We start from the raw sequence: 12037 nt of genomic DNA, 5'->3' as shown, positions 1-12037 counted from the left end.
GATTTTGGGAGTCCAGAAGGCAGGATGACCTTGTTTCTTTCACAGAAGTGTCATATGCAAACACAGAGGAGAGGCAAGAACTTGTGCCTACAAGAGGAAGAGCTCCCACTTCATGTGTGCGTTCTTCTGGAGGTGAGCTGCAGGCTCACCAAAAGAAAGGATGGATGAATTTCCTGTGACCTGCGCTAGCACTTCAGGGAGGTTTTAAAGCATTCCAATACCACCCATAAAAACCTTGCATAAGGGCATTAAAACTGACGACAAAGTAGATTTTTCAAAGACTACGAGTAATTACAACAGCTTTACCCCAAGCCCTTCGGTTAGTGCTCCTGCCTGAACTAGTGCGCTACGACTGAAAGACAGGAGGCACAAATAATCCACAAAGACCTGTCCTTCCCACATCACCATTCAATCTCTTCTGGCATTCATCATCCACTGTTCTCACGCTCGCAGATCCTCAGTTTGGAAAGCCCTGCTGTACGGCCGGGAAGGGGGCTCCGCTGCCAGCCGCCCCGGAAAGCGGCACAGCCCCGGCAGACCCGCCCGGCTGCCCTCGGCGGGGCTGCGGGCAGCCCACGGCAGCGCCGACCCCGCTCTGCCGGGAGGAGCAGGAAGCGAGCGCGGAGCTGCTGCCGGCCGCCCTGCCCCGACACCGGCCGGCCCGCCCGCGGGGGACACCGCGATCCCCGGCCGGCGGGGGCAGCGGGGCGGCCCGGCCGGGGCGGCCCCCTCCCCCGCGTTACCTTCCCGGTACTTCTTGCGCAGCCGCCGGTGGACGCTCTTCACCACCCCCGACAGCTTCTCCTGCTCCAGCTTCCGCTCCTGCTCCGGGGGTGGCGGCGGGGCGGCGGCGGCCCCGCCGGGCCGGGGCTGCGGAGCGGCCTCCATGGTGTTCCCGCTGCTCGCCGCGCACCGCCCGGCCCAGGGGGAGGCGCGCGCCGGGCCGGGGCTGCGCGGGGCGGGCATGCGCGCTCCGCCCCCGCCGCGCGGGCCGCCGGGACATGGAGTCCGCGCGCGGGCCCGCCGCCCAGTGGCCGCGCCCCGCGCTCCCGTGTGCGCTCGGCGCCGCGCTGCGCCGGCAGCGGCCCGTGCTGTGGGACGGGTTATTGCCCACTGAGCTTCCCATCCGCGCGTCTGCAGCGGGGCACTCCGCCGTGCCGAGCAAAACAGTGAGGCGGGAAACACAGCGAGTGTCCGGGGCAGTGCGGCTTCCCCTGTAGCTGTGTGCCTCGCCCCGGCTGGCAGCCTCCCCGAGAGACCCCCGAGAGAGCCGGCCTGGAGCCCGTCTGGCGCGGGGTGGCAAAACACATCCCCCACCTACCAACAACCTTGCGGAAAAAACCTGAATTCAGAACATACTCGAGCAAACCTGGGCGGCTTCGTGGCCGTGGTGTGGGCGCGGGCGCTTGAAGAACACAAATTTTGTTCAGCTATTTTATGTGTTCATGGAGCTGCTGGGCCTTTTCTCTTTGCAGCCCTGTTTCTGGCATCCTTTGGGTGGAAAGGCGCTGCCGGAGCAGGAGCAGCACCTGCAGCCAGCAGAGCTGCCCCTCGCAGCGGGCACCTCCGGATGCTGCTCTCTGTGCCCGGCTGCTGCCCCTCCCCAAACCCAAAGCACTTCAGTTCTCTCTGTTGGTAGCTGTTGGAAATAGATGGACAAAACCAGTCCTTACGAGATCATGGCAGGGAAATATGGCATGAAGCTGCTTGTTTGACATGGCCAGAAGCCGCTAATTGTTTTCTTTGAAGATGTTAAAAAACGTGAAGGGCGAAGTTGCGGCTACAATAAATCTGTGCCGAATCCGACAGTAGGTAGGGGTGAGATTTCATCCTGACGAGGAGTCTGTGACACACGACTTTGAGCAGTGGGATGTATAACAGGTTCCTATCAGCACCGTGATGCTCCTGCCAGAAAAAAAATTACAGCCAATCGCAGAACACAGTGGTTTTCTGCGTTTCTGATAAAATTCTTTTGAAGGTGCAATTATCAAGGCAAAAGGCTAATGTCCAAAGAGCAGGTTTGCATTGTTACTAACTGCAAATTCACCCCTTGTTCACTCACTCTGAGTGAGGTACACAAATACTGATTTCACCCATCACCTTGAAGTGCCCATGTAATGCTCAAAGGTGCAACTTTTTCTGTGCTGATATTTTTTCGAGAGTGTTTAAACAACTTCTTTATATTTTGGATCTTTCATCACTATGTGTTATGTATTTTATTGTATGAGTATTTCCATTTTGTTTTGTTGGGTGGTTTGGTTTTTTTCTTCAAAAACAGGAGAATAATGGAAGGAGAATTTAAACTAATATCAGCAATAAGAAAGAAAAAAATCAATGTAGTGACTGAGTTTTTCCTTTAGTTACGTTTTCCTTCCTAAGTTCTGAAACTGAAGTAAGTGATCATGTGTTAATGAAAAAAACACACCACTGTATATTAATTTTACTTTGATTTTGAAAACATCCAAGAGTCATTTTCTAGTGTGGATTATTGTATTCCATACCAAACTAGTTCAGGAAGTTAAATCTGAATCAGAAATAAAATTTCATGCTGGGGCTAATTATGTCTTTCTGAAATATTTTTATGTCTACTTTTATATGCAAGTCCACCTAAGAAGGATTAAGATGATGTAAAAAGAGATTACATTGATAATTACTGGGACAGGGAGCCTACATTGTGGTTAATGTTCTTTACATTTTTCCATTGTGTAGGATTTGGGGAAGCACAGGCTGAGGAGGAAAAGCATGAGCCAGTGTTCTGTGTGTGGCATCATACCAGGAGAGCACTGAGGGAGGCATCTTGGAAGAGTGGGAGTATCAGAGTGACAGAAGAGAGATGGAGGCATTTGGAGGATGCCTGAAAAATACTGCTGTGGCATCAACACTCCCAGTCATGAGCCTCCAGACTTGGAATGTAGATTGCACAGTCAAAATATGAGTGTGTGTGTGTGATTTGAAGAATTGGAAATCTACTTGCAGAATGGGAAAACTGGACTGAAATTATACTTGTGTGAAATATACTCTCTCAGAATAATAAGTTATTATTTGAATTATGTTATCACTGTTGTTTTTCAGTTCTCAAGGTTTCTTTCTAAAACTAGCAAAGTGGGTTTAAATACAAAGTAGTTTTAAATTTTCACAATGAAGTAACACAGAAGTTTAGTTTCAATAAGCATGTCAAGTCTTTCCAGCCATGAGAATTAAAGAATATGTGATGAAGAGCCATTGCAGTCACAAGACACACAGATATTTTCCCTGGAATAAGTGATGGTGCTTCCCTGGAGTGCTGCATGGAAATATTGGTGGACAAAGGAGTGGACAATTAAAGCAGGACTGGTTCTCTAAGACCTGATGGAACTGATGTCCCAGTGCTCTGACAGGATGGAGAAAAAAACATGTGTGATCTATACATTTCTTGAACACATTACAGGAAGACTCAAGGAACAAATTAAGATGAACATAAATGTATTTGTCCCTGAGGCATAAGAATAGAATGAGCAAGAAGGATGCATGCATTACTCCAAGGGGATAAAAGCAGTAAACTACTCGTGTCCTGATAGAGGTGATGGAGTTTCATTCTCTGGGAAAGAATGGTTTTGAGCAGCTGGACTTACTACCTTGGATGTAGAAAATGGATTAATGACCCTCTATGTGTTAGTTACTTTCTAAATAAATTAATTAATTTTAAAAGCCAATTTAGGGAAAACTAGTTTCTTTTGACATTTCTGAAATATTTTAATGCCCATCACTTTTCATGAATAACATTGGAATCAAAAGTCTTGGTTCAAAGACTTGGAGGAGGAATAATGACAGCACTTTCCAGTACTTGTGTGGCTGGAATATTCACAGAGGATGTGGGAAAACCAGTTCACATCTCTGCTCTGCCCACAGGGATCTGAACCCACATCTTCCCCATGAGATTATATGAAGTGGAAGTGCTCTGCCTTCCTGAGGGAAGGGTGAAAGTAGCCTGTATTTTCAGTCTTTCTCCCAGTGAAATTGAGGAGGAAAAGTAATATGGAAACTTTATGAGCTGTGACTCAGCAACGCTTTGCTTCCATCTTTTTCAGTGGCAGTTTTGACAATCAAGTCTCCCCAGCCTCTTCTGTCCTGTGTGATGACATCATCATAAGAGTCTCTAATGCAATGCAATCTGCAAAAATATTACTGAAAGCATGTGATTGTTTTAATGGAACCTGAAACACGGTGTGATTTAAAAGGAATAAAATGTTCTTTGTTAGATGTGGAAATGGTTTTGCTATATGTATCTGAATGGCAGACAGGCAGCAGTAGAATGTTTGGGTTGAAATTAAGATTTTCTTCTTCATTAACTGTGGAGTCTTATAAGCCATGAAAATAACATAATATGGTTTAAAAAGTGGGAGTCCCATCCCTGAATTTGTACTGATGCAGTTATTTAGAATTGGTCCATTATTGCATTCTCCAGACTACACACTGCAGTAATTTAGTAATTAAAGTTACATAGTAATTAAAACTGCTACCCCATAACAATAATTTTATAACTACAGATCTTGGATTCCATTTCTGGAGACTGACACCTTTAAAAGTAAGTACACACCTAGTAGTCCCTTTACTTAGTACCCTGTGTATTTTACTGGAAAAAAATAGGCGTGATATTGACTTTGGTTTGCATCTGAAGTCCCAATATTTACATAAATAAACATTTTGCCTTGGAAAGCAGAGTATTTTTCTACTGCAGGACAAATTAAAGTTGCTCCTCAAGTGGTTAGAGACACCCAGCTTGTAGAAGGGTTAAAATACTTCCCAAATAGGGGCTCATTCTGGAATTTAATTAACTATCTTTAAGATAATGAGAATTAGATGGTGATAAAAGTTTTTATTGATTGAAATTGTGTCTTTTACTTGCTAGCTTGTGTTGCAAAATGACAGGAATAGTTTTAACAGCAGCCAGCATTTCTGATGAACAGTACATTCTCTATCTCTGTTCTGGCCAGCCGGTAGCGTCTGTCTTTGTCCGTGAAAAGGTGTCGCAGACATCTTTTCATTAAAAATCCTTTCTTAGGATTTTTCTTCCAGAGAAGCTGAGAAGCCTCAGGAACAAAATGTAAACAATGGTTATCACAGGTGTGTCTGTGATTGCCCCACCTTGGATGTTTACAATTAATGGCCAACCACAGCCCAGTTAGCTTGGACTCTCTGTCTGAGACACAGACCTTTGTTATTCATTTCATTCTATTCTTAGCCCAGCCTTCTGAGGAAAACTTTTCCTTCTATTCTTTTTAGTATAGTTTTAATGTAATGTATATCATAAAATAATAAATCAAGCCTTACGAACATGGAGTCAACATTCTCGTCTCTTCCCTCCCCTGAAAACCCCTGTGACCACTGTCACAGAAAGGAGCTGTTTCTTTTGACACAGGAGGGAAAAGTTATGAATTTGTAAGTCCCTTCAGACTATTACTTGTGTAATTGTAAAGTGGGAGTTAAATTTCAGGCAACTACTGAAATGTGTACTGAAAAGCAGCAAAGCACTTTATACCTAAATTATCCTGGATGTTATGTGCATGAGTAAAAAGTAAAACAAGCCTCTAATGCTGAGAACAGACAATGCACTTTTTGATAATTGCTGTATTCATTGCAACTCCTTTCAACATGAGCATCACAAACATACTTAATGCTCTAGTAACAAAGATGATTAATAATGATGATAATTTTTTGAAAATCAATCCTAAATTCCCTTAAAAATCGGTTGGTTTTTTAAAATAGATTTTAGTCTGAGCACATTCCTGTGTTATTTGGAATGTATGAATTATTCAATAACCAGAGCTGGTATCATGATAACTTTAACAAAGAGTACTAGCCACTCTATCTTGATCGAGTTTCTTAGCTGGTTTCTTGCTGCCATGAAGGATTAACTCAGAAAATCACTTCGATTTAGCAAGAGATGTCAAAACATCCAGCAGGTCTAACTGGTTTTCTTCTAGTGTCATTCAAAATAGTATGTGGTTTTAGCACAGGTTCATGTTTCTGTCAGCTGCTATCTATAAATTTGCAGTATAATCAATTCAGACATAGTAACTTTAAGAAAGTTTGGTACTAGTACAAAAACTTTTATGTTCAATTGTTTGTGTGTCTGCGACACCTAATAGTCTTAAAGACCAAGACTAGATAGTCTAAAGTCAATTTTTGGGATTAAAATTCCAGCCTTCCTATATGGGTCAGGTGTGTATACTTTTAGTACCTCTCAACAGCAATATAGCTGTTCAGTAGGTCATTTTCAACTTGGGAAATACTGCAGTTTCCTGTAATCTTGTATTGCAGGTATGATAGCCTGACTCATAAACTATGACCTCAAAGTCTGATTGGAGTAGTGTATGCTAAAAAATTGCACAGGGAAAGGCTAAGGTTCATATGAATTTTTGAGTTAGGAAAACAACTAAATTTGTGAGGAATAATCTATTTCTGTGATGCTGTATACAGATCAGGGTATGCTGTGTCATTTCACTTTTCTCCTTCTTTCCCCTCCTAAGTCCTGGGAGGGCGTGGGAGAAGATATTTTAGGTATCTTTAGATATGACCTATAAAAGAAATACATCTCTAGAATGAATAAAGTGTTCTTGTCTGTTCCAATGATTGCCCAACTCCTTTAAATCTCTCCTGCCTCTTGAATGCTGTCATTTGGCTTATTTGGGACTCTACTAAGTTCAAGTCAATTTTCTGCTAAGCAGATGAGAGAGCAACAACAAAGTCTATTCATACAACATCAAACAGAGCTTTATCTTCAGGACAGCATATTGCAGGCAGTATGATACACTTCAGGAAGAGCGAGGAATGACAAAGCTCTAGCTTGTCCTGCACACATGGTATTTGGTTTGCGCACAGATCATGTGCTAGGCTTGGTTAAGTCTGGCCTCAGTGACAGTAGTATCTAAGATGTTATCAATAAAATTAAAAAGGCTAGTATTCGCTTCATCATTTTGAAGGAGTCTAAAGAATGGTGGTAGGAAAAATGAAGTAATTAATATTAACGCTGCTTCAGAAATTTTGACTGGAAGAACACATAGGTTTGCAGTAATTTTCCCGTATGAGCACCACAGATAAATATTATCTGTTTGAAGAATAGTTTCTTTTTATTTCTCCAGAACATCTAAAAAAATGTCTGTGACACAAATAGCATGAAATGAGCATCCTCCACACTAGATTTTGTCAAAAATTTATCTCCATTACTATGGCTTAAGAATGATCTGAGAGCAGCTGCCCTGAGGTATGAATTATACTACAAACTGTAGAAGAAGAAGATGGCAGTTCTGAAACGCTTATTTAAAGCTAGGTAGAGTAGTGATAAAATTAAATAACCATTTCAATTTATTGAGGATACAATGATAGACTGCTATATTTAAAAAGATAGGAAATACAACAGAAAAGTACTGTAGCAGTTACTGAAGACATACATTTCTTACAAGTGCTCAGATTTTAGTTAACATTTAAAGTCTTTCAGATTTCTGCCTGGTAAAACTGTCGATATCCTCTCTCTATGTGTAAAGGTGTTCCTGGACATTACCCATCTTATTAATGCCTAGAAAAACTTTAGATTGGAAAATACCTCTTATTTCATCAAATCCAACTATTAACCCAGCACTTCCATGTCCACCACCTAGTGATGTCTCTAAGCACCACATCTACATATTTTTTCAGCTCTTCCAGGGGCAGGACATCTTGATTTCTTCAGAGTTGTGGTTATCTAGTGAATCCCTTGTCTTTACAGAAAATATGTTCTGCTTTTCAAAAGAGGCTAAATTTTGCTGGGGATCCAGTATTGAGGTCCTCACATTTGCTGTTTCACATGTTGCTCAAAACATATTGCATGTAACATTCTTTGTCAGAAACGGTTCCAAAACAGTGCAAATGCTCCTTACAAATGTTGAGAACTTCATTATAGGGACATATTATAAAGAATGCTTGAAAAGTAAAAATGTCTGTTTTGGCTACTCACTTCTCTGCACTGGTTGTCAAGGAGAAAACTTCATTTTGGAAGCCATTATGACAACATACTACAAAACAGATACAATTATAACATGGGAGGTAATGTAAGAAGGTTGTAAGAACCAGAGACAGCCCTCCTGCTTGCTGAAACACGACAGGTGGACTTTTGCTGAATTACTCCTTTAAATCCAGGAGAAATAGCTGTCAGCTAGCAGGACGTATTCTCAGCAGGAACATAATTTCATATTATAAAGTTAAAGTATTTGCCTCTTTCAGAGCCTGACATGATCAGCAAAATGCAGCCTGTGGCTTATCACACTGCCTGACAGGGACTTGAAGCATTGATGTCCTTGCTTTTTTAGAAGGTAGAATGGTTTCCTGCAGGCTTTTCTACATAAATAGAAACAGTATTTTCTTAGGAGACATAGAAATAATTCTTTTTTTGAAACAGCAAAAAAAGTAATTGTGGCCAATCTTCTGAAATAACTTGTGAGCTTTCAATTTCTGTTTGTACTCAAGAAGGTGAATTTTACCAATCATTACCTAAAAGGTCCCTGAACCAGAACTAGAAGCAGAAGCAAAAATCTATTTTAAAAATAATATTGAAGCCAGTATTTTTTTAACTTCTTTTTCTTTTTCTTTTTCTTTTTCTTTTTCTTTTTCTTTTTCTTTTTCTTTTTCTTTTTCTTTTCTTTCTTTTTCTTTTCTTTCTTTTTCTTTTCATTCCTGTGTGAACAGGTGGGAGGAAATTTTTGCTTTAAAAATATTGCCGATTGTACATTCCTTTGGTAAAAGGCTACATCCATTTTTTTACCATTCAGACTGAAGTCTAAAGACTAACAGATATATCAGAAGATCTGTCTGACCTTACAGTTGTTGGAGGGTTGTCCATGTGAGTAATTATTTCTACACAATCAGCTATTTCAAAAGAAGTTGCCTGTGTAGGACAAATAGAATTCTGTTGGCCTGTGAAGGCTCATTTATGAAAGAAGAATCTCAAAAGAGGTGGAATGTGAAAGACATTGGATTTAGTATGGACACCAGTCATATTTAGATCATGTTTGGCGAGTACTTAAGGGGTCACTTGTATTTTCACCTTGTTTTCAGATCCAGCATTAGGCATCCTGTGAATCCTTGTTGGCAGGTTTTTTTTTCCAGGCTACCTACAAATATAATTTATTCTATGGTCTTAACATTCCTTAGGATGCCTAGGATTACCCAGGACAAAAATGCATTCTCAGTTACGATTTCTGCCTGAAGTTTTTCCTTAATTTTTGTACATAATTTGTGGTGGCCCAGCTGTTACTTCACAAATAATGGAGGAGAAACCTCTGAATGAGAGACAGCTGTGAACAGCAGCTTCTCTAACCACCCCAGTGTAACCTGCAGGAGACCGAGCAGTGAGAGAAACAGGACAAATGGCCATTGTACTTCAAATTCATACCTGACTTGTTAGTTTTGCAATAGCTGTTTCGTGCAGATGGTCATGAATGGGACCTTAGCCAATTTTGTTTTGCTGGAAGAAACGTTTGCTTCTGGGGATAGAATGGGTCTGCCAACATTAGCAGTTAAGAGCACTACATAAATGTTTCTGTGATGTGAATTGCCCTTGCCTGTGGATCTCCTACACTAGATCTTCTGTAAGTTACATTACTTAAGGCCTTTGGAGGACAGGAACTAGACTTCTTTCTGAAGAAGCTTAGCTGGAAATTACAAAGAAGGGATTTTTCTAACACACCCTAAAGGTAATAGGAACATGTAATCTTTGGGCTATTGGGAAGGAATACAGAGGCTGATCCTGTTACTATTTTGAATTGTATTTCTTCAATTTCCTCTTTTATCCTGAACAAGAGAAATACCAACACAAGGGTGAACTTTTAAAGCTCTTAGTTGCTGAGATTTCATTGCTGGGATTTCCTTTTTGCAATCTGATCTACTTTGTGAGATTTTTGAATCTATGAAGAGAGAAACTTTACAAAATGCCTGTTACTGTTACAGGGTAAGAGACTTTCAAAAGACTTGGCTAATATTCACTGAGTCACATTTCTAATAGAATTTTATATTAAACAAATTATCTTCTAAATTCTCTCCACTCTGGGATACGTGCTCACTGACTGTAATACTTGTTGTTCTGATATATCGAGTTGCCAGATCATCTGTGAATGTTTCTGAGACTCCTCTTCCTGAAGAACCTGGCACCTAAATAAAGGTGACAAGCAAATGACTATAGTCTGAGGTCTTCTTTTGCTGCTGGGGATTGCTGAATTCACATGTGCTTGCTGGGTCTTGGAGATGACTGACATTTGCAGCCACCACTTCTGACAGCAGGTGCTTATCAGGTCTAAATTTGATTCTCTCAAAGTCAGGAGCAAGACTTGGGTCAATATGGTTAATAGGTGACTTGTGATCACTGCATATACTAAAATATATACCAATATACAAATAACTTAATTAATTAGTAATTGTAACAAATAATATATAATTAATATAATTAATTATATATTACTCATCAATTATGTAACATACTAATATATACAATATACTAATTATACTAATAATATAAGATATACATACATACATATATATATATATATATATATATATATATATATATATTCTGCATATACTCTTTTTACAACAGTTTTACAAGCAGTTGGCTCCAGAATAATGTAATCAGTCTTTTTTCTAGCACAAAACTGGTAATGGCCATTAGATCACATGCTGGCATCTGGTGTGTAAATGTGTAAATCCTGATTGATAAATAGGCAAAATAGCTTCACTGTTTTGGAAGAGGCTGCAATTGTGGTTGCAGGAATAGTAGTCAGTATGTTCAGAGGAACTATATTTTCACTTAAGTCCTTCACTGTTTCTTGTCTGGTTTTATAATTTCACATTGGTAGAAGTAAGTGCAAATTTATTTATAAACTTATAGAGTTGTGCCCTTAAATAAGAAGACCAGAAGAGATTGCAATCAGAAGAGATTTGTAAACAGAATAAAACAAACAAAAAAATACCAAGCTAATTTTTTGATCTTATATACAAATTATTGGCACTTTACACTGTTTTCACCTTTCCTGTAATTGTGTTTAATGCGGTCATGAGTGCTACAAGAGCAACTTACCATAAATCAGTTTTTTGGTCTTGATACTCTATAATAATTTCTGACTCCCAATTTTCTACTTTAATTGCAAGTAATACTTCATTTTTGAAGAGTACATAGTTTGAAATGGTAACTTTAGCCTAGTATTATTTAAAAAAACCCAAAATTTACAATGGGACATGACTGGAAGTGACCTAATGAACCACAGAAGAAGAGCAAAAATTAAAACTTATATTAAATATCTGTCTTTCTAGATTTCACCAGACTTACTTTAAATTTATAGACTAAGTGAATATAATCCTTATGAGACTGTAGTTTCACAAGCATTTTTTTGATTTATACTGGTGAAGCTGAATTATAGTACTTGCAGATCTCCTGTAAGTAAAAACTGTAGATTTCTTACCAGCTTATGGAAAGTGACCAAAAAAATACAGTAGAGACAGAAAACAGAGGAATAGAACATTTTTCTAAAGCTCAAAATGTGTTTAAAATAACAAGAGATATTATTGGAAGAGTGGTCTGCAATCAGAAAGAAAGAGTTGCAAACTGTTTTCTAATATGCTGTAAAAATTTGAGAAATGGAAACCAAGAGGAGGAAAGATCCCATGCCAGGAATACTATTAAATCCAATCATCCAGATGTGGTCAATCAGACAACACAGCAAGGGCAAACAGATCAATGGCTCTATCTTCAAATGCAAACATATGTGTTTATTTACCAACATCTGCATCTTTAAGATAATCATAAACTCCTTTCACGTCAGTTAAAATTCCAAGTCTCATTGGTGTTGCCTCTTTTTTCCCTTAAACAATTACTTTTGTATTCACTTATTTTGCCCTTACCTGACCTTGAGCAGGGACAGGGACTGGCTGCCAGAAAGGAGGCAACCGCTGATATCCTGCAGCTTTCCTTAGAACTTCCTGTAGGAAGTTCACAGAACTCATTCTCTTTCATGCCAGAGTCACAGATTCAGAC

At 40.0% G+C, this 12037-nt stretch overlaps 1 protein-coding gene across 1 annotated transcript in view; it reads right to left on the bottom strand.

Annotated features, from left to right (window-relative positions):
* Positions 1–946, bottom strand: part of BMT2 (base methyltransferase of 25S rRNA 2 homolog) — a 29509-nt gene extending 28563 nt beyond the window's left edge. The window contains exon 1 of the mRNA XM_059473233.1: positions 744–946. Coding sequence (XP_059329216.1) covers positions 744–888 — 145 coding nt within the window. The 5' untranslated portion in view covers positions 889–946. The remainder of the gene's footprint in view (positions 1–743) is intronic.
* Between the last annotated feature and the right edge of the window lie 11091 nt (positions 947–12037).

This window comes from Ammospiza nelsoni, chromosome 5, assembly GCF_027579445.1.
Source record: "Ammospiza nelsoni isolate bAmmNel1 chromosome 5, bAmmNel1.pri, whole genome shotgun sequence".
Lineage (NCBI taxonomy): Eukaryota > Metazoa > Chordata > Aves > Passeriformes > Passerellidae > Ammospiza > Ammospiza nelsoni.
The sequence above is the reverse complement of the archived record's forward strand: the minus strand, read 5'-3'. Positions and strand labels throughout refer to the sequence as shown.